The sequence below is a fragment of the Phycodurus eques genome, chromosome 10, assembly GCF_024500275.1.
Source record: "Phycodurus eques isolate BA_2022a chromosome 10, UOR_Pequ_1.1, whole genome shotgun sequence".
Classification (NCBI taxonomy): Eukaryota; Metazoa; Chordata; class Actinopteri; order Syngnathiformes; family Syngnathidae; genus Phycodurus; species Phycodurus eques.
The window spans coordinates 12,699,674-12,725,713 of record NC_084534.1 but is presented as its reverse complement, the minus strand read 5'-3'; the positions used below and the strand labels follow the sequence as shown (position 1 = coordinate 12,725,713).

The following is a 26,040-nucleotide window of genomic DNA, read 5'->3' as shown; positions in this document are numbered from 1 at the left end:
TGTTTTTATATTTTTAAAGGATTTATCTTGGTCTATTTTTACATTAGATGCATTAGAAAAACCTTCCATTTCAACAGGGGTGTGTAGACTTGTTATTTCCGATGTATCTGTAAGGCGTCTTCAAAGGGAGAGTAGTTTTAGTTGATTTTAGTTTCATTTGGTTTTATCATACAGTGCTCTCTAAACTTGCAAGACACGTATGAATGTTAAAATGTTACCAAAAAAATGACCGGTATGGTTATAAAGATTTTATGATGGTGAGAGTTTAAGCCTGGAATATATTAATTCACTTAACATTATTTCCTACGGGAAATTAGTTTTGAAGAACAGCCTGGACGTCGACAAGCATCACAGAACTTATTATGTTCAAATTAATAAACTGTATATTATAAAGTACATTAATAACATAAAATTGTTCCTTTATTTTAGTCTAACACGCAAATATTTTTTTTTTAAAAAAAGGAACAACACCAGAATGCTAAAAGAGGACCTAATGGCGCATTAAGTCAAATGCTTGCCAGAAACTGTTGACCAAAGTGAAACATTGCTCTAGCAGCTGATCAAATGCTGTGATTTAAACCAAAATCACACAGAACTGGGGCCTGCGACTGATGAATATTTTACCTCATAAAACTGCCATCTCCATATTTAACACAGAAACAAGCCAATGCCCTTGTGAGAAAGCTGTCAGTTAATTATAAAACTCTCCTCAGTAAAGAGAGATGCTCCAAATACAACTCTTAACGCTTACCCCCACTGATATTAGGATGCGTCAGGGGAAATGTTCGTAGCCCCCACCCCCCCACCCAACACACACACACACACACACTCTCTCTCTCTCTCTCTCTCTCTCTCTTTCTCTCTCTTTGGGATAAAATTCATGTGACATAGAGAAAGAAAGACTCATTGCGCAGCAGCTAGAGGGATGGGAGGGAGGGCAGGAGGGCAGAAAGAAGAAAGGCGGGGAGGACGCTGCACGGGAGGAGTTAGGGTGTAGGGGGAAGGATGGATGCGGGGAGGAGAGAAAGAGGGATATAAGGGGATGAGGGGGGAGGGTTGGAGAGATGGGCATGCATGCTAATTTTATCATTCTGCTGATAAACTTTTCCTCTGGTAATCCTCCAACTGGGACTACAGCACAGATAGGAGACAGGGATTGCAAGCCTCAACTCCTATTGAACGTCCAACCATCCATCCATTTTCTATACAGCAGGTGACCTGGAGCCTATCCCAGCTGATTTTCAGCGAGAGGCAGGGTACACCCTGGTCCGGTCGCCAGCCAATCGCAGAGCACATAATAGACACCATTCACACTCACATTCAAAATGAAGGGCAATTTAGACTCTTCAGTTAACCTAACGTGCATGTTTTGGGAATGTGGGAGGAAACGGGAGTAGATGCAAACACCACACTGGAAGGTCAGAGCTGGGATTCTAACCCCCAACCTCAGACCTGTGAGGCAGATGTGCTAATCACTAATGCACCATGCTGCCTTCATATTTAATAGCTAACTCTTACCTTATTTCAGTGGTAGGGAACCTACGGCTAGTGGGCTATATACCTCACAGGAAATAGAACCCTAACCCATTCTTGCTCATAATATGTAATGTTAACTGTTGTTTGATTTTTTTTTCATTCACTTAGTGTTCACCACCCCTGTTCTAGTCTATTCCTATGTGCATGTGTCAGCATGCGTAGGTGTGTGTGTGTGTGTGTGTGTGTGTGTTTGATAGCCATCAATAAGCTCGCCATGTCTGACTGCTTGTCCTTACATATGTTCACTTTGCTCCAGTCTGTCCGCCACTGATAATACACGTACACACACATGCATCTGTCTGATGTCATTATTAACCAATAACCTTTCAAAGCGATCGTAGCGTGTACAGGCAGTCCCTCCATACACCTCACTGTCACACACATACCCAAGCATGCAGCGACCTGAGACTACACAGTGTGCCTCAGTGCTGACTGTAAACAGGCCCTTTGAGGATTACCGATACATAATGCCATGTGTACAGATTAGGTTTGACAATAAACTACTAATAGCTGAAATGAGCCTTGCCTTTACTGTGACTTTCTATGGTAATGTGCAGTTTATTGTGTGTGTGTGTGTGTGTGTGAGTGTGTGTGTGTGTGTGTGTGAGTGTGTGTGTGTGTGCCTGCTAATACTGTACTGGTATGCATGAATAAAAATGAAGCGTTACAGTGCTGAATTATCATGACGTCTCAGTGAGACATAGAGATTGTGTATGCTTGGTGTGTGTGTGCGCGTGCATGCGTTTATGCGTGTGTGCATGTGTGTGGTACAGAGCAAGACCTCAGTTCCTGGATCACATCATTCTGCCAGACAGCTTTTAGACTCGTTCTCAGAGTTACCCTGTGCTATAGACAAACGTGAACGCAGCACTTAAACGCACACGCGCACACACACACACGCACACACACACACACACACGTTCTGCGTTTGTTTGTGTGCGTCTTACTGTTGGCGTCAGTTTCATCACTCTTGGGAGGAGTGTGTCCCGTGTAACCAACAGCAATCCTGACCATTCGCTCTGGATTTCTTATCTTCTTCAATCCTGTGAAGAGAGAAAAAGACAAAGACATATTTAGGAGAAGCTCTTGGCATTTGTTCCCCCTCTACCCATTCTTCCTCTTGAGCCCACAAATCCAACTCCAACTGATATGAATGTGGGCTGATCCATTTTCTGAGCATCAATTGTATCCTCTGATCGATTGGCCACAGTAGAAACACTATTTGTGTGTGTGTGTGTGTGTGTGTGACTAACTTGTACCCTGCTTTAGTTTCTCCTCACCCTCATCATTTCTGTTTCCCTGACCACTGTTGCTATGATACAAACTAGTCCAACCAGTGCACAGGGAGAGGGTCTTCCGAGCTATATGGTGGATGCTGTTCACATGCCCACTGGTGAGCTCTGCAGATCGGCGCCACACACATCTGCTACGGGATGGGTAGAGTGGACGGCTGTCTCCTGCCCGGGCTGCCGTGATTCATTTGGCTCTCATTCAGCTTGGCTGGGGCTCGTAAATTGTAACATCCTCCCTATATGTAACACTGAGAGGCAGTGGACAAAAGGCTTCCTTGTGCAGTGTGTGTGTATCGCTATAATATGGGCAGGGGCATGGTTTTATATTTATGTGGTACACTGCCTGCTGAACTGGCCATGGGCCTTCTGCCTCATCTTTCAGTTCAGGTATTTTCACGCAATAGGACGTTCAACCCACGACCTTCCCCCTGCCTCTGGCTATACACTGCACGCTCGCTTGCACGTGTGCATTTGTGTACGTGGGAGAGGCTGTAAGTGCTCTGTGACACAAAATGGGCTTTACAAATATATAACACTGCACAGGTGTTGCTAAAAATTGCCCCCCTTGGAGAAATACCTGTCAGTATCGCTCCCTAGTGAAGAGCCTCAGTCATTTATCAACCCTATCCTATTAATAGTGGAGTAATAATCCAGTCAACGCTTACTATGAATGTCATTTCACCATGTAATCAGCAATGAAACAGTTTCTCGTGCGTAAAATGTTTGTTTGTTTTGAACGAAAGCAATCACGGAACACATTGACAAAGGTGGCGGCGATGGCGGTTGGGGGAGTATATAAACAAATCAAATGAAACACACTGAATAAAACATAAATTAATGCATCCACGAGACGAGATAGAGATAACGTTGCCACCTTTTAAATAATGCATGAACAAATGCATAACAGTCTGGATTAAATGGTGGCCGTGAGTGATAATGACCTCAAGAGTTCAATGGAGGGTGTACAATTTGAAACAAATAGTACTGCTTCAAACTGTGACACATACTACACCACGCATGCACCCACTCTCTCGCCTCCTCCGAAATCCAATCAGATTGTCATGGGAAGCAACCAGAAGCACACATGGACATGAACGCACACACACACACACACACACACACACACACACGGATCACTGAGAGCTCTTGAGTGTTGTGTGTGTCAGGAATTGGAAATCCGGCGGTCTATTCTACTTTAAGGAGAGACACATAAACACACGCAGGCGCACACGCACGCGCACCATCTAAATTCCTTCAGCGTGAACCACTCTCATCCTCTCTCCATCCCTTTTCCGCGTTAAACGCTTCGAAGGCACTCAGCTCGACTCCATCCCAGCACCACCGACAGCACGCAGTCAACTCTCCCTTGGTTATTTATGCTGTCGCTGCTTCAGCACCGAGCCAGCCTGCCACCGTGTTTTTGGGACGGACAGCAAGAAAGGGGAAAGCCCGGCTCTTATCTCTCCTCTCGTCGGTCCGCCTGCGTCCAGCCGTCGTCACCTCGTCTGAAGGCCAAATATAGCGACACGGTGCCACCTCAAAATTAAAAGCGATATTTCTGTCTTACCTTCCGGCTTGTTTTCGGCAGCCATTTCCCCTCCGCCGCGCGCCTCATCCCTCCTCCTCCTCCTCCTCCTCTTCCTCCTCCTCCTCCTCCTCCTCCTCCTCGACTCGACCTAGTGGTGGTGGTAGGAGCGGGGTGGGGAGGGGCGGGGGGCTCACACTAGGAGAGGACAGCTCAAGGAGGGGGCGGGCCCGACAAGTTGACTCGCCGGACGATTGGCTCAGGCGCCGGTGATTGACAGCGGGGATCCGCGATAGAGGCGCTTCCCACAGGCCCCGCCCACTGACGTGAACGCGCGCACGCCTCTTCTTCCTTGCCGCCCCTACCACGTCACTTAACCACCTCTGTATTCTAGGACAACCTTGACAGCCTCCTCATCCTCCTCGAGCGCTTCATCGTTTTGTCTCTCGCACACAAGCTGCGGTCGCGTTCTCGCCATCTTCAAAGTCAATTGAACCGCGGGGGGCGGGCGGGTGTGTGTGTGTGGGTTGGGGGAGCACGAGATAGAAAATGCTTTGCAGATGCAGCGCGTGGGCAGGAGGCCGCTGTCATTGGTGCTGAAAGGACAGCTCCGCACGCATGCGCATTAGCGGCCTCTGTCAGCTGGAAACGTGATGCAAAGCAGCATGAGATTGATCCAAAGTTTCGAAAGACCACACGACTTTAATTGGCTATTTATTTAATAGTCTCACACAGAGGTCGCAAACATACTCAAACTCTACTTAATTAGCAGTAATCCGCAAAGGTTGGATCAAGGCAAGTGGACCTTTGTTGGTTCTCTTTTTTTTTCTACAAAGTCTAGTTTCCTCAATTCAATCTTTGTGGATTGCTATCACCCAGATGACTGAGAATCTACGCAGAGTTGAGTACAAATACTTGTACAAAAAAAAAAAGACTGGTAAGAGTAGAAGTACTGATTCAACACCTGTACATAAGTAAACGTTTTTTTTTTTTTTTTTTAAAGTATAGACCTGCAACCAGTCTGTGCTTTTGTCTTGAGTTTGGCAAAGATAATAGTCTCTCCATGACATACTGAGAGGTTTTCATGCACCTTTACCTCGGGAAGCAAAGGGACATGAGGTTCAATAATAATACAGTTGTATTTCAAGCAGGAATATGACACTTACATTAATACTACTATAACATATTAATGTCCAAAAACACATTTGTGCTGGTGAAACATTCATGAATGGCTAAATCAAACCTCATATTACATTTTCCTTTGGCTTTATGGAAGTAAAATAATTGTGTGTCACATTTAATGAGCTAGTCATGCCCGGGATTCAAAAGGGTTCCAATGACATTACCTTCACTTTAATCTTGTACAGCTGAAGTTGTGCAGTTTTAGGGATTCAGTGATCTAATAAAAGTGATGAAGACCCTAAAGCCTTAAATGAATAAATACATCCTATCAATACATTAGGCAATATGACAAGTTAAGCATGAAGGTCCCTCTTAAAAATGGACTACCCAAAGACTTTGAGCTACCACATTAATATATATATATATATATATCCATCCATCCATCCATCCATCCATTTTCTGAGCCGCTTCTCCTCACTAGGGTCGCAGGCATATATATATATATATGTGTGTGTGTGTGTGAGAGAGAGAGTGTGTGTGTGTGTGTGTGTGTGTGTGGCCAGGCACATAAAAAAATGCAGCCATATGGGGGGCACAAGCCAGTGCAAACTGTAGGCCGGTCCCAAGCCCGGATAATTGCAGAGGGCTGCGTCAGGAAGGGCATCTGGCTTAAAATGTTGCCGAATAAATATGAGCGTTCATCCAAACAATTCAATACCGGATCGGTGGTGGCCCGTGTAAGCAACGTCCGCCGAAGACGAAGGAGGTGGAAAGAAGGTTCTTAGGCAGAGAGAGAATAAGAAAGCACGGAGTTTAGAACTGAATGTGGGGACTTTGAATGTTGGGACCATGACAGGAAAATCTTGGGAGTTGGTTGACATGATGATTAGCAGAAAGGTTGATATATTTAGGGGGAAAGGTTCAAATTATTTTACCATGGTGTAGATGGGAAGAGAAATGGAACAGGGGTTATTTCAAAGGAAGAGTTAGCTAATAATGTTTTGGAAATGATAAGAGTATAAGATTGAGTGATGAGGCTGAAGCTTTCAATTGAGGGTGTTACTTTTAATGTGATTAGTGGCTATTCCCCACAGATAGGTTGTGACCTAGAGGTGAAAGAGAAATTCTGGAAGGAGCTAGACGAAGTAGTTCTGAGCATCCCAGACAGAGAGAGAGTCATGATTGGTGCAGATTGTAATAGACATGTTGGTGAAGGAAATAGGGGTGATGAAGAAGTGATGAGTAAGTACGGCATCCAGGAAAGGAACTTGCAGGGACAGATGATGGTAGACTTTGCAACAAGGATGCAAATGGCTGTAGTGAACACTTTTTTCTAGAAGAGTCAGGAACATAGGGTGACCTACAAGAACGGAGGTAGAAGCACACAGGTGGATTACATCTTGTGCAGACGATGTAATCTGAAGGAGGTTACCGACTGTAAGGTAGTGGTTGAGGAGAGTATGGCTAGACAGCATAGGATGGTGGTGTGTAAAATCACTCTGGTGGTGGGGAGGAAGATTAGGAAGACAAAGGCAGAGAAGAGAACCATGTGGTGGAAGCTGAGACAGGACGAGTGTTCCGCGGCTTTTCGAGAAGAGGTGAGACAGGAAGAGGTTCCACAAGACTGGACCACTGCAGCAAAGGTGATCAGAGAGACAGGGAGGAGTGTACTTGATGTATCTTCTGGTCGGAAAATGGAGAAGGAGACTTGGTGGCAGACCCTCAAAGTACAGGAAATCATACAAGGAAAGAGATTAGCTTAGAAGAAGTGGGACACTGAGAGGACTGAGGAGAGGAGAAAGGAATACACGGAGATGCGACGCAGGGCAAACGTAGCGGTGGCAAAGGCCAAACAAGAAGCATATGATGACATGAATGCCAGGTTGGACACTAAAGAATGAGAAAAGGATCAATACAGGTTGGCCAGACAGAGGGCTAGAGATGGGAAGGTATGTGCAGCAGCTTAGGGTGATTAAGGATAGAGATGGAAATATGTTGGCTGGTGCCAGTAATGTGCTGGATAGATGGAAAGAATACTTTGAGGAGTTGATGAATGACGAAAAGGAGAGAGAGAAAGAAGAGTCGAAGAGGCAAGTGTGGTGGACCAGGAAGTGGCGATGATTAGTAAGGGGGAAGTTAGAAAGGCATTAAAGAGGATGAAAAATGGAAAGGGTTGGTAACTGTGGAGGTATGGAAGCATCTAGGAGACGTGGCTGTGGAGTTTTTGACCAGCTTGTTCAACAGAATTCTAGCGGGTATGAAGATGTCTAAGGAATGGAGGAAAAGGGTGCTGGAGCCCATTTTAAGAACAAGGGTGATGTGCAGAGCTGTGGGAACTATAGAGGAATAAAGTTGATGAGCCACACAAGTTATGGGAAAGAATAGTGGTGGCTTGACTCAGGGCTCTACTTTTACCACAAATGTTTCTACACACCTATCTGTACTGCTACTTCAGTACCGATTGAAAGTACTTTTGGCACCTCTGCTATAATGTTCATATGCTTGTTTATTCCTCAATTTTGAAATGGGAAGTAACTGTGTGGTACACTCATTAACGGTAATGTGGTTGTAATGAGGTCGTAGACATGATTGTTTCCTCACACTACCTGCAGAGGGAGCCATAAACAGTTTCCGCTCCTGACATTGTTGGCCAATGAGCTTGCGCTACACTCGAGGTGTGGGCGGGACTTACAGCGAGGTCGAACATGGCCGCGTCCTTAGACGATGATGTTGACTTCAATAATCAGGATTACTACTCGCTGCTCAACGTGAGGAAGGAGGTACGGATGTTTCACGTGTCATACGCCGACGGTGAGCTTTAGAAGGTCCTTCACTGTGACGGTTGCGCTTAGGTCGCTTCACGAGTTAGCGCTCGGTGCGTCGTCCAGCTGGCGAGAAGGAAGGAGGTTGAGACCGGATGATGCTGCAGAGACTCTAATGAACAATATTTGCGCTTGCACATCGAAGTAAATGTGTGCATGGCAAGCCGTTTGAGCATTTAGTCGATATCCTTAATGTCCAGCGTAAGCTCCATGCTCTGGTACGCTCATTGTCCTCACTAGTAAGACAATGTAACGCACTAGTAGAAGGACTCTGTCTTTAGTAACCCATTACTGCACACTAGTTGGACAACTCTTGCATACTAGTAGGATAACAGCATGTTACAAGTGATGCAAAATTGTGCACAAAATTGCATGGACGCTTTTGTATAGTTTGCCTTGTCGTAGGTTCTGCTGCAACTAAAAAAAAAAAAAAAAAAAAAAACTGTACAAAATATTCCATAAACAATGCAATCAATGAAGAAAAAGGGTACACCTTTCACTACCATGTGTGCCCAAAAGGGAGTTTTATGTATTTATGTTGCCCCTTAATCACCATATTTGTAGTAATGTAAAATATAGTGGACAACAGAATGTTGTACTCTACCTTATACTATACACCATATTGGCAATTAGATGTTCTGTTTCTCAATTTTATTATCCTGGATTCCTAAATCCCAAAAGTTGGAATGATTCAAAACTAGATTTTGTGTTAATTTTATATCCTAGAATTTGTGTTTTGATTTAATGTACAGTAGTTAGATGTTGGCACGGTGGACGGCTGGTTAGAGCGTCAGCCTCACAGTTCTGAGGACCCGGGTTCAATCCTCGGCCCCGCCTGTGTGGAGTTTACATGTTCTCCCCGTGCCTGTGTGGGTTTTCTCCGGGCACTCCGGTTTCCTCCCACATCCCAAAAACATGCATTAATTGGAGACTCTAAATTGCCCGTAGGCATGACTGTGAGTGCGAATGGTTGTTTGTTTCTATGTGCCCTGCGATTGGCCGGCAACCAGTTCAGGGTGTACCCCGCCTCCTGCCCGATGACAGCTGGGATAGGCTCCAGCACGCCCGCGACCCTAGTGAGGAGAAGCGGCTCAGAAAATGGATGGATGAATAGTTAGATGTTGGGCTTGTTTGTGTGTGATCACAGGCTACTCTGGAGGAGCTGAAAGCATCGTATCGGAGACTTTGCATGCTCTACCATCCTGACAAACATCGCGACCCTGAGCTGAAAATACAGGCTGAGCAGCTTTTCAACCAGGTGCACCAAGCCTTTGAGGGTAAGGACACACGATGAAGTATCTGGCTATCGTTCTATTTAGCTACTGTATAAACATAGTTCATACAAGAACAAATACAAAATAGACCTTTTAAAACCGATTTTATGTACATCATATCAATATGTTTCCCTCTGTTCCCTCAGTGTTAAGTGATCCTCACGCTCGATCCATCTACGACCTCTTTGGGAAGAAAGGTTTAGAAGTAGAAGGTTGGGAGGTAAGCTGTCTATTTAAGTGTTTTTTTGGGGGGGAGGAGGGGGGGGATTGACGTCATCGTCTTTCATATTGTGATATGCTTGTCTAGGTGGTGGAACGAAAAAGAACGCCGGCAGAAATTCGAGAGGAGTATGAACGTCTACAACGAGAAAGAGAAGAGAGGAAGTTGCAGCAAAGAACGAACCCCAAGGTTTTGTTAGTCGCATGCATTGGCGCCTTTAAAGTCAAAAGCCTCAAAAGTAGAGATGTCCCGATCACATTTTTTTTTTGCACACGAGTCGAGTCACTTGATTTTAAATATCTGCTGATACCGAGTCCCGATCCGATACCTCAACAATGCATTAAGACAAAAAAAAGCGCTTCCAATTTAACTCAATTGTCCTCATTTTTTTATTTGACTAAAATTACATCAGTATTCGTTTGCGCCACCACACGAACTGTGAAATGGTCCATTGTATAACATAAAACTAACACTGAGGTTTCATTTGGCAATATCTTTGTACCTCAGGATTTATTTTAATTTTTTTTGCTTTATTCCGTTGCCACTTTGAAGAGGCAAGCATGTAAAGCTGAGGCACAGCAGAAACAGCAAGTAGGCAACAGAATGGAAAGATTGTAATCACGTGTGATGCATCGTAATGGCATCTTTCTTTTCTTCTCTTTTAGCTACTTTTCCGTTATAGTTTCATTCCAATTCATTGTTGTCAACGTGTAGAAGTTAATAAAGGAGCAAGGATGCTTATCTTTCCTGGCTCATGAAAAGGAGATTGCCTGACTGTCCCATCATTGTTAATGATTGGAAGCGCACCGCATAGTGTTGTATTTGTATGACTGGAGCAGTTTGAACTTGGAGCAAATGAATTCACTTTACGTTATTTTTATCTTTTAACTTTACGTTATTTTTATCAGTGTCGCAGAATAGATTTTGTTTGACTTTGGAAGTTCCACTGTAGTGTGCACCTTCACTTATATGATGTGCACCTTCACTTATATTCTGTCCTGCATTCCTTTTTATTCATTCCATCAATAGGGCACCATAAGTGTGGGTGTGGATGCGACTGACCTCTTTGACCGTTACGATGAGGACTTTGAGGAGATGCCAGGGGGAGGTTTTCCTCACCTTGAGATCAACAAGATGCACATCTCCCAGTCCATCGAGGTAAAAAATTCACAAAAGTATGTGATGGTCACTCAGCAGCTTGTCACGCTTTGAACTTTGTGAGGTAGACACTTCCATTTTATCAGCTTTGTTGTTATTCTTTAGGCTCCTTTGACGAACTCTGACACAGCAGTGCTTTCTGGCTCACTCTCAACACACAATGGCAATGGAGGGGGCAGCATTAACATGACTGTTCGGCGGGTTACATCTGCGAAAGGCTGGGGAGAGGTGAGGCTCAAACGTGCCATAGGCCGATGACTCCCAACCACTATGACGAGGAAGTTTGCCGTGAGAGATCATCAGGTTTGCCGCGGGAGTTGATCCATTGTCACTTACTTGGTCAGAAAATGATTTTTTATTCACTTCAAATAATGTATTTTTGTTCATCTAGCTACTATGCTAGCGACAAATGGAAAGAGAGAGCAATTACCGTAATTTCTCGTGTATAATGCGCATCCATGTACGCACCCCTAAAGTTGACCACAAAATTCTGGAAAACCCTTCTACCTATGTATAATGCATTTTTACAATGCATGATTTTGCTTCTACCCATATGATCAAAATATTAAGTATTATCTGTATTTTGTTAGTTGTTTTCAAATAATTATTCTGAATTTAAGCACTTTATTTCAACACGTAATACTTGTTCTTATTTACTTGTTCTTATTTTTCAATTCACGGCCCTACTTTTATTTAGTAAATGAGAAAAGACAAAATTGTGCTCATATGTTTGATTGAATTTGTAAGGTGGGTACAATTCTTTAAAGAAAACATGAAGGACCAGGGGAAACACATTTAATTTTATTTTATTTGGATTCAAATTAAACGGCTAAGCATTTCAGAAAAGCATTATCAATAAACAAGACATAACCATAAAGAAATTAATGATGGTCGTTGTTCAGTCATCAGTCATATTAAAAAAATAATAATAATTCACAAATTCTGCCAGGGTATGTAAACGTATGAGCATAAGTGTACATATATGCAGTCATGCATACGGACCCTGTCATATTGCAATGAAAGTGTATTTTGGAAAGCTCTTTTGCCTACACCATCTTATGTGGGCGTAGCATGGTGTCAATGTTTGATGATCTTTTTGAGGTTTCGCCATGAAAAAGGGTGCAAGGATCCGTTCATCGCTGCTTGCAGTCCTAATTATATTTGTTTACCTCGGTTATCACATGTTTGTGCATTTATCCATGCAGTTGGAGTTTGGTGCAGGAGACATACTGGGACCTCTTATTGGCTTGAAGGTGTTTCGTAATGTAACACAGCGATGGTATGGCCCAAATGTTTAACCTAGTATGATATGTAGCACATGGACTTTCTGATATATCTGCCCTATGCCATTCCTCTGCTCAGTTTCTTGACAGCGCAGTGCGGCTTGCAGTTTTCCCCCCGTGGCTTACGCCCCAGCTGTTCTTTGATGACAGCACGCCACCTGGACCAGAACACGATGGGGTATCTGCAGTGGCGCTGGGGTCCCACCAGTGCGATGACCACAAGTGTGGTGCGGGACACGAAGAGCAGTCATTTCACTCTTGCTGTACAGGTAATCAGAACATTAGTGTGTAACTATAACGTAACACATTTAGTAAATACACTCACTGGCCAAAACATTAGGTACACCTGAGCGTTGAATTACAATTCCAGCATATAGAAAGACAATACTACATTTATTTGACATTGTCAAATAAGTTAACTGTGCGTTTATTATTTTGGTTGTGGTTGGCTGTGATACTTTATATAGTTGTATTGATCATACTATCTTCAAATCCCTCAAGGGAAAATTCAACTGACATTGCTGTATATTTGTGTTGCACACCACACAGAGAACCAGCACATGCAGGCATGCAAGGATGTTAGGGTGAAATGGGCTAGATATGGAGGAGGTGGTCAGTGTTTGCTCAAGGGCAAAGCCACAAAAGTCAAGAAGCAGACTAACTGACTTTTTGTCTACAGTAGGACTTCCAACTGTGACCCTCTGGTTCCAAAGCCCAAGTCCTTATAGATGAGCTTTTGACCACAATACATGTCATATACAATTCATGAATAATTTCAATATGCATTATCGAGTGACGTGCAAGACTGCTGGTGACAGAGAGTATAAATATGCCTCTAAAAGGAACAAACCTTTGACAGAACCGAGACTCAGTGAGCCTCATTTAGTACAAACGGTGCATACACACACACACATTTATGCTTAAACCGTGCATACAAACATTTGACATAGAAATCTGATTCAACAATATGTTCTAACTTGAATATGTTCTTACTCTGTGAAAAAAAATAGAACCTCCTCAGACCATAAATAATGATGAGCTTTCCAAAAAACGTTAAACGTATCTTTCACCCAAGATGCGGAATGTATTGAAACTACATTAATTTATAAAAACTATAACAATATTAATTGAAACACGGAATTTGCCGTAAGGTGGTCGGTGCCTGTCGTGGAGGCAATCCCCGAACCCGTTGGTGTCCACCAACGGTGAGGCGTTCGACCGTGTCCCTCGGGGAGTCCTGTGGGGGGTGCTTCGGGAGTATAGGGTACCGAACCCCCTGATACGGGCTGTTCGGTACCTCGTACGACCGGAGTCAGAGTTTGGTCCGCATATCCGGCAGTAAGTCGGACTCGTTTCCGGTGAGGGTTGGACTCCGCCAAGGCTGCCCTTTGTCACCGATTCTGTTCAGAACTTTTATGGACAGAATTTCAAGGCGCAGCCGAGGCGTAGAGGGGGTCCGGTTTGGTGGCCTCAGTATTGCATCTCTGCTTTTTGCAGATGAGGTGGTTCTGTTGGCTTCATCAAGCCGTGATCTCCAACTCTCACTGGAGCGGTTTGCAGCCGAGAGTGGAGCAGCTGTGATGAGAATCAGCACCTCCAAATCTGAGACCACGGTCCTCAGTTGGAAAAGCGTGGAGGTCTCCAGGTCGGGGATGAGATCCTGCCCCAAGTGGAGGAGTTCAAGTATCTTGGGGTCTTGTTTACGAGTGAGGGAAGAATGGAACGGGAGATCGACAGGCGGATCGGTGCAGCATCTGTAGGGATGCGGACTTTGTATCGGTCCGTTGTGGTAAAGAAGGAGCTAAGGCGAAGCTCTCGATTTACCAGTCGATCTATGTTCTTAAACTCACCTATGGTGAAGTGGCTGGGGAGAGGGCAGTCTGGGCGTCCCTGCTAAAGCTACTGCCCCCGCAACCCGACCTCGGATAAGCGATAGAAAATGGATGGATGGATGGATGGATGGACCCGGAATTTGCTTATGAGTGGACTAAATGTCCTAAATAACCGTAAAATGGACACTTTTCTGCCGTTCATATACTTACTTCCTTAATATATAATCTTAAATCTTCAATTTAACACTTACACTTAAGTATGTACGTGAAATTAAACACTCATCTTCACTCGTTTAATTGCGATATTAAGAAATCCAAATAGGGACAAATAAATAATTACCTGCAAGTGACGGGTGAAATGTTATCACTTTCACCCTCGTTCTGTTCACATATGCCAATGAAGGCTGAGTTTCCTATTATAGGAGGCAGTCGCTCCTCCTGTGGAGTGAGATCAGATGGCCCTTGTCCTTGTCCGGTTTCAGTCTTTTGTTTCCTCTGGTCTGATATCCTTTTCTTTGCATCCACCTTAATATTGAACCACTTTTTCTTCACCTGACCTGAGCCACGGTGCGGACCTGAACTGACACTGCATTGACAGCTGTTGTGAGAGAGTCCCAGGTATCTTTTTTGTTAGCCATTGACAGTCCAGTGGAAACACTTCAGAAAAGTGTCATTTTTGCACGTGTCACTACACATTTATTAGTCAATGAAGCCCATTGTGAGGTGGCCATCTGCCTCAACTTGTTAGAGAGAGAGCTAGAGGACTGCGGTTTCGTTGAATCCGAGAAAAAAATTACGCAGTCATAGTTTTACCGACCAATAGTACATCTGTGTTTTGACGATAACTGAAATGTTGTGTCATTAACTATAATTTTTTTTTTTTTTACATATTCTATTATATACTGTTCACCCTTCTTCAGAGCTTCTGCAGTTTGCTCATACAAGTACTAAATTGAGGAAATTAAAAACTGCTGCTTCTCACAACACTATTGAAGCAATGTCAAGTTAGTGAAACACAATTCATACTGAGAAGTATTTCTATTATAACATCACAAAATGAAAACGCTTTTTAAACAAATTTGAAACTAGGCTAAAGATTATTAGCTCCTTAAAAAAAAAAAAAAAACAGCTGTGGTGCACCTAATGATGTGGCCTAGGCATGTTGTTTGTACTATAATTATGATGCAAAATTGAAATGGCCTTTCTAGCTGGGTGTTCCTCACTCCTACCTAATGATGAGCTACCAGTACAAGTTCCAAGATGAGGACCAGACCAAAGTCAAAGGTTCCCTCAAGTAAGTTTGTTTGTCATTACACAGCCAGTGTCCAAGTCTTTGCTCAAATGTACTATTAGGAATGAGAATAGCGGGTCTGTTAGTTGACTAGAAAGATCTCTGTTGATCGTGTGAAATGTATTGTTAAATTAATTGAATCTAAGGGAGCACAACATCCATGCAGGCCTCCGCTATGGGACAACTCCTCCAGGCAATCATGATTCTGCTCAGTCTGACAGTTTCATGGAAACTGGAGTTCAGAACATTCATAGATTGCCTTTACATCTTTTATGCAGTTTTTTGTGCGTTAACAAAACAACAAAAGTTGTTGTAAAAAAGATTGCCTTTTTGTGATCGAATTATTTTCACGTCATTTCATGTCTTAATCATGACTGTCGAGCTCTTTAATTTAACAGCTCAACTCGACTCTGTGATCAAACCTCAGGATTGTTGAAGATTTTATGAACTTATCGCTGACACTCAATGTTGGTATCAAAAATAGATTAAATCATTACACTTATTTAATGATCAAACATCATTTTATTCAAACAAAGAATTCTGGCATTTTCACTGCTTTTCCCTCACAGTCAGCGCAAATAATTGATGATCAAATATTAGCTCTCCGGTAAATATTAATTGTGTATAATTATGTTTGATCATATTTGAATAGGGGTGGAAATAACAGTGGTATCTTGACTTTTGAGTTTTTCAAATTATGAGCCAATGCTTGGTCGATTGTTATCTTGTCCTTGTGTAAAAGTACCATTAAATATGTAGATATGTTAAAATACCAGTACTGTATTTTATTTGAATCTCATTACTTTAATCTGATATTGAAGTAGATTAGAATATATAAAGGGAAAGAAATTGGCACAAATTGCCAGAATCACCAATGATTTGTGCCGATTTGAAAAGGGCTAATATCGGCTGATTACTAATAATGACACTTTAAAAATCAGGTTATTTCTTTACATTATTTTATTGTGTTTTATTATCTTTATATACAATACAGTGATATTTTTCTATTTTAAAAACACATAAAAAAAATGAGGGGGCGGGAATGGATTAATGACATTTAATTTTATTTAAATGGGGAAAATGGATTTGCCATGCAAGTTAATTGACTTCCAAGCTTGGTCATGGAATGAATTACAGTATAAGGAAACCCTTAAGTCAAGGTACCACTGTATAGTTTTTGGGGAAAGGAACCAGCCTGCATCTTTGAGTCATTGCACGTTCTGCCCATGTTGCTGTCGTCAATGGCGGGCTCCTGGTCTCTATTGACGTCTGTGCCCTTCCTTCTCCAGGACAGGCTGGTTCGGAACGGTGCTGGAATACGGAGCAGAGCGGAAAATCAGCCGCCACAGTGTCCTGTCAGCCACTGTCAGCGTCGGCGTCCCTCAGGGAGTCACACTGAAGATCAAGTACTGACCGGCCCAAACATTTGACAGATCGTTCTTCTGTGGGCGTTGCGGGGTGACCTAATGCGTGTGTTTTCTCGCAGGTTGGCACGTGCCAGTCAGACGTACCTGTTTCCAGTCCACCTGACAGACCAGCTGTTGCCCAGTGCTCTCTTCTATGCCACAGTGGGGCCGTTGCTGGTCTACATGGCCGTCCGCAAACTGGTCATCATCCCCTACACGCGAGCACAGAAAGAAGAGTCAGTCCATATTTCACTCAGTTTCAGTTAACTTTTCCATGTGAATCTGACAAGCACCATGCTGATATAACAAAGGATTGTTTGTGTTACTTCAAGTGATCGCAGTGGTCCCATTTACACCAAACAGGGCAGTTTGCTTCAGTTTAGCACAGTAAGCACTTAGTTTGCTTTTCCATTATCAAAAGTTGCATGCCAAGTTCATGCATATTGTGCCATCTGCAGGAAATCCTGAAAATCCGTATGTACAGTATATGAGGTGTGTCCGAAAAGTTCCATGACTGATGTCACCTAAAATATATTTCAAATCCAAACTACAACGTAATCTCCATCGAGTCTTCACACAATTTCCCAGCCTTCTCTGCCACACCTTGATGCACTCGTTGAAGGATTCTTCCGAGGTCCTCCGATGGTGTCCACATCTTTAAAATCAGTTCCCTTGATGACCCCCTTGAGTTTGGTGGGGGGGGGGGGAAGGAAAAAAAATGCTCAGGACAGTGTAAGCAGGCGTGTTGTCATGGCGAAGCCGTCATGAGTTGTCCTCACACAACTCTCGCTTCTTATCATGTACTGAGCGAAGCAAACGCCGCAGGATCTCTTTGAAGATGTGCTGGTTGATTGTTTGTAGTGTGGGTTTGAAATAATAGCTTTTGTGACACCAGTCCTGGAACCTTTTTGACTCACTTGTGTATGTATTTTTTATTTTATCTTTATTTTTTTCATGTCTATATACAAGATAAAACGATTCATGTTACACATCCAAAATTAAGTTGAATCCCACCCCTTCGCCAAGAACTGGCACTGACTTTATAAAATAATTAGTATGATTCAAAAAGTGTATGACAATACATAGTGGTTAGCACATACACCTTACCGTCGAGAGGTTCTGGGTTCGACTCTTGGCTCTGATCTCCCTGTGTGTAGTTTGCATGTGTCCCCCCATGCCTGTGTGGGTTTTCCCCGGGTAGTCCTCTTCCTCGTCCCTAAAAACATGCTAAAAACATGCATGTTAGGTTTAGTGAAGACTCCAAATTGCCCATAGATGTGAATGTGAGTGTGAATTGTTGTTTTTCCATATGTGCCCTGTAATTGGCTGGCAACCAGTCCAGGGTGTGCCCTTACTATCACTCAGTCAACTGGAATAGGCGCCAGATCATCAGCGAACTTATTGAGGACAGGTTCTATAGAAGATGGAAAGAGGGATGATGTCTTACAATATGTACAAATCAGTCATTTATTTTATTGTGAAATAGTTTCTTGCATCCATATTGAATTCAAACCATTTTTGATGGCTGACATAATTTTCATATGCAAAATAAACCAAAAACATTGACACATGGTGACAGTCAAACAAAAATCGTCATTGTTGTACCTTGTGAAAATCATATCTTTACATCTCTTTTTGAACTGATTTATATTTGAACATTCACACTAGCGTATTCTACAACTGAACACAACAAAAATAACAAGAAATTAAGACAAAAAGCCAGGTGTCCTCGACTCCATTGGTGTCATCTGTTCACCATGTTGTGTTGGGAATTCATTGGCTGGTTGCATTGTGTCCCACTAGTCACATAGCTGACAGATAACGCAAGCATCGCTTCAGCACTCCCCACATGGAAAAGCAGGCCAAATTAGAGTTCACCATTGTGAGCTGAACCTCTGTGGTTATTGAGTTTTTTTAGCATCCGAGCAGCAGCTGCAAGATAGTGAATGAACACATTTTATTTCCAATTCTCCTTCAATATTAAAAATGAAGTACAAATAGGGACGCAAAAGCTGGAGTCTGATAGTCCTTACAAGATGGACAGCATTACACTGAGATTGCACATCATTGCAGGAGTGTGACGCCACCGTCATGCCAATTTACTTGTTTACTCAACTTCCTAACTGGTGTGATGCCACCCGAACTTGGGGATTCAGAGAGTATTTCAGATTTCTGCGGCAGAGCTGTGACAGCTCGCTCCATTTTTCGCATCCTCAATTTGGCATTGTTATTGCCTCCTTTGCTGACATACTGTGGCGGGGTTATGTGAAATGTGGGGCACCATAGCGAACCTTCAGGGTCAGTCCTAGTAAGTAATGCATGTACCTGTGCTTCCCAGAGAGCTGGAGCTGCAGAGGAAGAGCTCAGCCACGGACATTGCCAAGAAGAAGCAGGAGGCTGAATCGGCCGTGAGTCTTGTAAACACACTTGTTCCACTTTCACACAAATTCATTGATCATCGCTACTGGGGCCGGTTATTCCCATCTTGCCCCAAAACTTTTGCCCCTCCTATTCTTCAGGTTTTACTGATGCAGGAGTCTGTGAGGAGAATCATAGAGGCCGAAGAATCCAAGATGGGTAAAACACAGCGTGTGAAAATGACAATTTTCAATGTGTAGACAGTTCAAATCTTAATCGGACTCCCAAGGTGTAAATCACACTCATTTGTCATGATCGCTGTCAGCCACAGGACATATACTGTAGCTCCAGGACTCAAACTTCCATCATCCCGTGCTGTGAAGCCAATCTGCATGCTGCAGCGTCTACAGAGGTTAAATGTGTAAATCTACGTTCGAGCGCTTTGCCATCAATCAAAAGTGCAACCTCAGTGCGCTAATTAATTCCCTGTCACATTTATGGAGAGGTTGAACATGGTTATTTGAGGAGACACTCGCTGAATGTGTTTAGCCTTCAAATACACTTACAGATGAATACAGCTAGAGACCCAAAAGAAAATGACACTTTAAACTGTTTGTGACTGTAGGGCTGATCATCCTGAATGCCTGGTATGGAAAGTTTGTGTCCGACACCAGCCAGAAGCGGGAGAAAGCCAAAGTCATTGACGTCACCGTGCCGCTGCAGTGCCTAGTCAAGGACTCCAAGCTCATCCTCACTGAGAGTTCCAAGGTGCGTGTGAATGTGTGTCCGTGCGTGTGTGTTGTATTTGCACATCAGCCTTTTCGATAATGCATGCAATGCAAATGAATCGCTTCGCTTCTCTTGCCGCAGGCGGGCTTGCCGGGCTTCTACGACCCCTGTGTGGGAGAACAGAAGGGCCTGAAATTGCTCTACCAGTTCAGAGGAGTAATGCACCAAGTCATCTGCGCAGACACCGAGCCACTCCGGATACCCAAACAATGTGAGTAGGATGCACCTTCCAAGCAGTTCATCCACCCTTTTTTATACTGCTTGTTTTCATGAGCTGGAGCCTAGATGTACACCCTGAACTGGTCGCCAGTCAATAGCAGGGCAAATACAGACAAAACAACAGTTCACAGTCACTCCTGTGGACAAGTTTGGAGTCACCTAAAATGTCTGTTAGTTCCAGAATTGGCCGCTGTTGTTTACTGGCGCTGTGGCGCACTGCAGGCGAAGAATGGGGCTGACGTATTTTCCGGTCACAGTTATACAATACGACGAGATCCAACTCCAAAAGACGTGCCTACGTCGCGGCCGTGCTTGATTTGGGGCATTGACAAGGCGGCCACGGAACGATGGTTATATCTATTGTCTACTGTGCATAGAGCAGAGAGAGCGGCATGACTGCGGCGTTAACGCTGAGGAGTACAAAACATAGGTCTTTGGTGTCTGGAACATGCTATTTTTGGTACAGTAACAGTTTTTTATGTCAAACCGTTTGCATTTGGCAACAGATTTGGAACTAGGAAAGACACAAATTCCTCGTGGCTCATGCAAGCGGGTTGCCTATGATGAGTACTGTACATCAACAATGTCATCATGACCAAGCACAGTGGCGTGGTAAGTTTGGATTAAATAAAATGTGGATAAAACATTTTTTTTTTTTTTAAAAGTTTGGATAAAATGTGAAACTTTCAAACATTTTCAATTCATTTTTTATTTATTTTTTTATTTACAATACATTTGTACTGGGCGGCACGGTGGCCGACAGTTCTGAGGACCCGGGTTCAATCCCCGGCCCCGCCTCTGTGGAGTTTGCATGTTCTCCCCGTGCCTGCGTGGGTTTTCTCCGGACACTCCGATTTCCTCCCACATCCCGAAAACATGCATTAATTGGAGACTCTAAATTGACCATAGGTGTGACTGTGAGTGCGAATGGTTGTTTGTTTGTATGTGCCCTGCGATTGGCTGGCAACCAGAGTTTTAACTAAAGCATTCTGATACAAATAATCATTTTCCTAGTAATCAATTTTTACCATTATGTAATGTATTACAAAAGACCGAAGAACATATTCACTCCCATTCACGCCGTGTCCCTGAATGCACCTCGCATTTCACGCAGCGGCGACGTGCCTGTGGCCGCACTGCATCGGTTGCCAAATCAAGCATTTATCCGCTGACATATGAAGGCTCGTATATATATTGTGTTCAGACGGTTTTGTCCTGGAAGTCGGGTGCGCCACATGAAATCATCCAATTTCACTTAATTGGTCAGAAAATGATTACTTATTAATATTTACAACGAAGGATGTAGCTGTGTTCATCTATCTATACCAGCACAGTACAGTGACAGGCAGAATAATTAAATTATCTTCCACTAGATGCCAGAAGGCACAATTAAACTGTGTATTCACCTGTTGCTATTCATAAAACAGAATAACAGTTTTGTGTTCAACTTAACAGGCCCACATTTAACAAGAAGTACTTTTGGTGAATAAATAGAGATGAGATCATCATTACTTCAAGATACATACGTGCCATTTTTTGTTTGGTGGTGTGCCGCGAGATTTTTCAAATGTCAAATACGTGACTTGGCTCAATAAAGGTTGGTAAACACAGGTCGAGTAGAATGAATTGATAAGAACACTTGTGCGTCACACTCCTACAACGTTGCATCAGGCTTTAGCGTCCAAGTCATACCAGAGTGAGATGAAATGTACCACGTGGTGGCTTTGCTGTCATTTGGATGCGTGGACTCACACTGAAACCCTTCTTTTTTGTCTCATCAGCTCACAGGATTGAAAGTGAATCTTAGGAGCCATGGAACACTAGAGGGCAATGAAGGAACAAAATGCATTTTTTTTTTTTTTTTTTTTTTTTTACAAAGATCCAGCCTTTGGTCCTCCTCTGTGATGGTATTAGTGAATCTTTTATGAAGTCCCTCCACTCCTCCTTTTCCTACGAAGTGACTCCTAGCTGCGAGGTTAACACACCCACTGGGAGTTTGCCTGACACTTGACAGAACAGCTCAAATATCGTCTGTCCACTGAAGAAGGACAGAGGGGCCCGTCGTGGTGCCATCAGTGATTGGCCAAAGTTTCGCAGGCAGATGTCAACCTTCATCACAGTGTCAAATACGCGGCCACGTAAGGAAAAGTGCGTTTTACCTCGTTGCGGACTTTATTCATCACATTTTGTCCTTCAGAATCTTGATGATATATTACAGAGTATAATATACTCCTCATGCAAACAGGATCAAGTCATAGGATTGCCTGAAGTGCAGGTTAGTTTTTGTTAAGGTCACATCTTTAGTTCATGACGACTGCGCAGTGGGTGGCACTTTGTGGAAATGTGTGAAAATATTATTATTAGAGAAAGGGAAGTGACGGGGTGTACAGGATGGTACTGATCTGTGCATTTCAGGAAATGGTCATATGATTTCATTTAGATTCTATTTAATGTCATAAAAGGGTATTGGTTTTGCTGTAGCAATAATTACATTTTGGCTGCTACTAGCCTACAGTATATAAAGTCGGATGCAATTGTGTGACGTTTACTTTGATTTAACATTTTTCTCATGAACTGCAACTTCCAGTTTGTCCCTCTGAAATGGATTTTACTTAGTATTTGTTTTATTCTGATTTGAAATGTTGGCTAAGTCAGCCCATAATGTCTGTGTCATATCTTGTACATGTTAATTTGTCTCCATGTCTTTCAGTTGAGTTCCTAGTTTCAGTTGCACTTATTTTTTTTTTTTTTTTTTAACTTACCTTTTAGAAAAACTGCACATAATGCAGCTCTGAGCAAGTCTATCAAATGTTATTCTTCCAAATCGAATTGGTCAGGATAATAGGGATTGAAATAGCAATTATTATAAGGACTGTAATGAAGGAAAACTACATATTTTGCACTCAAATGTTTGAATACAGTGACTAATTCTGGTTTTAGATGGAAGTACTGTAATACTGAGTTGCCATCTTATTACTCTCAAATTGTGTACGTAGTACAGTATTTTTCCCATTTCGCTCGTTTTAAAATGTGTTGCACTTTATAAAGTCCACATGCACAATTTAATGAGATCCAATAGAATAGCTGGATCAAATATTCTGCTTTTACAAATATAACAATGTTGTTTTGACTGAGTGACATTGACAGAGAGCTGTAGAATTCACTGCATCATGTTTCTAATATTTAGAGGACCTTATTTAACCAAGGGAAATAAATACCTCTGAGCAGTGCTACAATGCAGTAATGAACATCCATCCATCCATCCATCCATTTTTCGTAGCACTTAACCTCACCTCGGTTGCGGGCGTGCTGGAGCCTAACCCAGGTGACTCTGGCCAAGAGGCGGGGTACACCCTGAACTGGTCGCCAGCCATTTGCAGGGCACACATAGACAAACAACCATTCGCACCTACAGGCAATTTAGAGTATTCAGTGACCCTACCATGCATGTTTTTAGGATGTGGGAGGAAACCGGTGTAGCTGCAGAAAACCTACACAGTCACGGGAGAATATGCAAACTCCACACAGGCGAGGCCAGATTTGAACCCGGGTCCTAAGAACTGTGAGGCAGATGTGCTAACGAGCCGTTCACCGTGCCACTAGAAATGAACATTTTAATACAATATGAAATCACAGACAATGTCAATTAAAAGTTCTTTTGGTTGCCGTTTTTGAATTAGACGTGTAAGTGTACCTAATGTGCCCGTGTGGGTTATTTTGACAGGTGTTCTGCTCACATCTGCTGCAGCGTCGCTCTCAGGCCAGCAGAAAAGCAGCACCCTAAATGTTACATTCCAACCTACATCCAAATTGTTTGTGATTACATAAACAGTATGTGTAGCGTGTGCTGAATGGAGGAGCATTGCTCTCTTATCTGAAAATACGACAATAAATAATACAAAAGTGAAGAGTTTGATCTTATTACTGAAGAGGCTTCAATCCCCAAACTGGATGCATATATGTAGTAAAATTCAGTCATCTTAGTTTGGTGATGGTCAGGCAGGCACACATTTTCTCTACAAAACTAGTATTATTTCTGTATGTATAGTATATGTTAAATGTGGGGCACTCAGGTAGCCTAACTTGACTTGGGTCAGACTTAAGTCACTAATTTTAGGACTTAGGACTTGCTTGGCTAAAACTTATAAGGAGTCAACTTTGACTTGAACTACATAACTAGAGAAAACTTGCCTGTTAAAATTGGAAAATGTGTATTTATTATTATTTATTTTTTTTAAATAAGTTTGTTTGTGTGTGGTGCATACAAATATGTCAACCCAACAGTATTCTGTGGAGTGCAGATCAGGTCACCTCCTGAAGCATCCGTCCATCCATTTTCTACACTGCTTATCCTCACTAGGTATACTGGAGGCTATCCCAACTAACTACAGGCGACAGGTGGGGTACACCCTGAACTGGTCGCCAGCCAATTGCAGGGCACATATAAACAAACAACCATTCGCACTCACATTCATACCTATGGGCAATCTAGAGTCTTCAATCAGCCTACCACGCATGTTTTTGGGATGTGGGAGGAAACCGGAGTACCTGGAGAAAAGCCACGCATGCACGGTGAAAACATGCTAACTCCACAGAACTGTGAGGGAGATGTGCTAACCAGTCAAGTCACCATGCGCCCCTCAGGAAGCAAGTATCCCAAAATATCCCATTTGCATTCAAGGACTCTGCTTTTTGAAAAAAATCTGGGAAAAAAGAAATGGAAACATGCAAGCTTTGCAACTCAAATAGACCAACGATGACATTTCATCCATCACCATAAAACCTACAAATACAGGTAATTAGCTTTGATGAAGTCAAAGTTCAGCGAACCAATACCTCAAGGGTGTCAAACTCCTTTTTTTCACAGGCCACATTGTAGTTCCGGTTACCAACAAAGGGCCGTTATGACTGTGAAACCATATACAGTGGGGCAAAAAAAGTATTTAGTCAGCAACTGATTGTGCAAGTTCTCACACTTAAAAAGATGAGAGATGCCTGTAATTTTCATCATATGTATACCTCACCTAGGATAGACAAAATGAGAAGAAAAAAATCCAGAAAATCACATAATTTTTAAAAACACTAATTAGCAAAACATGGTGGAAAATAAGTATTTGATCAATAACAAAAGTTCATCTTAATACTTTATTATATACCCTTTGTTGGCAATGACAGAGGTCAAACATTTTCACACACTGTTGCTGGTATTTTGGCCCATTCCTCCATGCAGATCTCCTCTAGAGCAGTGATGTTTTAGGGCTGTCGCAGGACAACACAGACTTTCAACTCCCTCCAAAGATTTTCTATGGGGTTGAGATCTGGAGACTGGCTAGGCCACTCCTGGACCTTGAAATGCTTCTTACGAAGCCACTCCTTCGTTGCCCGGGCGGTGTGTTTGGGATCATTGTCATGCTGAAAGACCCAGCCGCGTTTCATCTTCAATGCCCTTGCTGATGGAAGGAGGTTTTCACTCAAAATTTCACAATACATGGCCCCATTCATTCTTTCCTTTACACGGATCAGTCATCCTGGTCCCTTTGCAGAAAAAAACAGCCCCAAAGTATGTTTCCACCCACATGCTTCGCTTCACAGTGGGTATGATGTTCTTTGGATGCAACTCAGCATTCTTTCTCTTCCAAACACAAGTTGAGTTTTTACCAAAAAGTTATATTTTGGTCTCATCTGACCATATGACATTCTCCCAATTCTCTTCTGGATCATCCAAATGCTGTTTAGCAAACTTCAGACAGGCCTGGACATGTACTGGCTCAAGCAGGGGGATTTTTGCTCACCGTTCTTGTGATCATTTTGACCCCACGGGGTGAGATCTTGCGTGGAGCCCCAGATCGAGGGAGATTCAGTGGTCTTGTATATGTTAATTACGGGGTTATGAGCAACAAAAACTGCAGTGGA

The 26,040-nt window shown here is 42.9% G+C and overlaps 2 protein-coding genes across 6 annotated transcripts in view; one reads left to right on the top strand and one right to left on the bottom strand.

Annotated features, from left to right (window-relative positions):
* LOC133408968 (calmodulin-binding transcription activator 1-like) overlaps window positions 1-4,458 on the bottom strand; it is a 69,703-nt gene extending 65,245 nt beyond the window's left edge. For both annotated transcript variants that reach the window (XM_061688401.1, XM_061688402.1), the window contains exons 1-2: window positions 4,396-4,458; window positions 2,484-2,579 (exon numbers count right to left, since the gene is read on the bottom strand). In XM_061688401.1, the coding sequence (XP_061544385.1) occupies window positions 2,484-2,579; window positions 4,396-4,420 (121 nt within the window). In that variant the 5' untranslated portion in view covers window positions 4,421-4,458. The remainder of the gene's footprint in view (window positions 1-2,483; window positions 2,580-4,395) is intronic.
* A 3,704-nt stretch (window positions 4,459-8,162) lies between these two features.
* dnajc11b (DnaJ (Hsp40) homolog, subfamily C, member 11b) lies at window positions 8,163-24,025 on the top strand. Of its 4 annotated transcripts, none has more exons than XR_009769313.1 (16): window positions 8,163-8,255; window positions 9,445-9,574; window positions 9,718-9,791; window positions 9,879-9,980; window positions 10,821-10,949; window positions 11,055-11,177; window positions 12,155-12,228; window positions 12,312-12,501; window positions 15,273-15,358; window positions 16,645-16,761; window positions 16,842-16,997; window positions 19,100-19,338; window positions 19,745-19,887; window positions 19,990-20,119; window positions 21,909-22,275; window positions 22,373-24,025. XR_009769313.1 is itself a non-coding variant. In XM_061687622.1 (16 exons), the coding sequence occupies exons 1-16, from the start codon at window positions 8,181-8,183 to the stop codon at window positions 21,932-21,934; spliced, it is 1,683 nt and encodes a 560-aa protein (XP_061543606.1). In that variant the 5' UTR covers window positions 8,163-8,180; the 3' UTR covers window positions 21,935-24,025. The 4 variants fall into 4 exon arrangements, 3 of the variants coding, with proteins under 3 accessions (XP_061543606.1, XP_061543605.1, XP_061543608.1); XM_061687622.1 differs by having other exon boundaries at window positions 19,100-19,169; window positions 19,281-19,338; window positions 21,909-24,025; XM_061687621.1 differs by having other exon boundaries at window positions 21,909-24,025.
* Window positions 24,026-26,040: the final 2,015 nt, after the last annotated feature.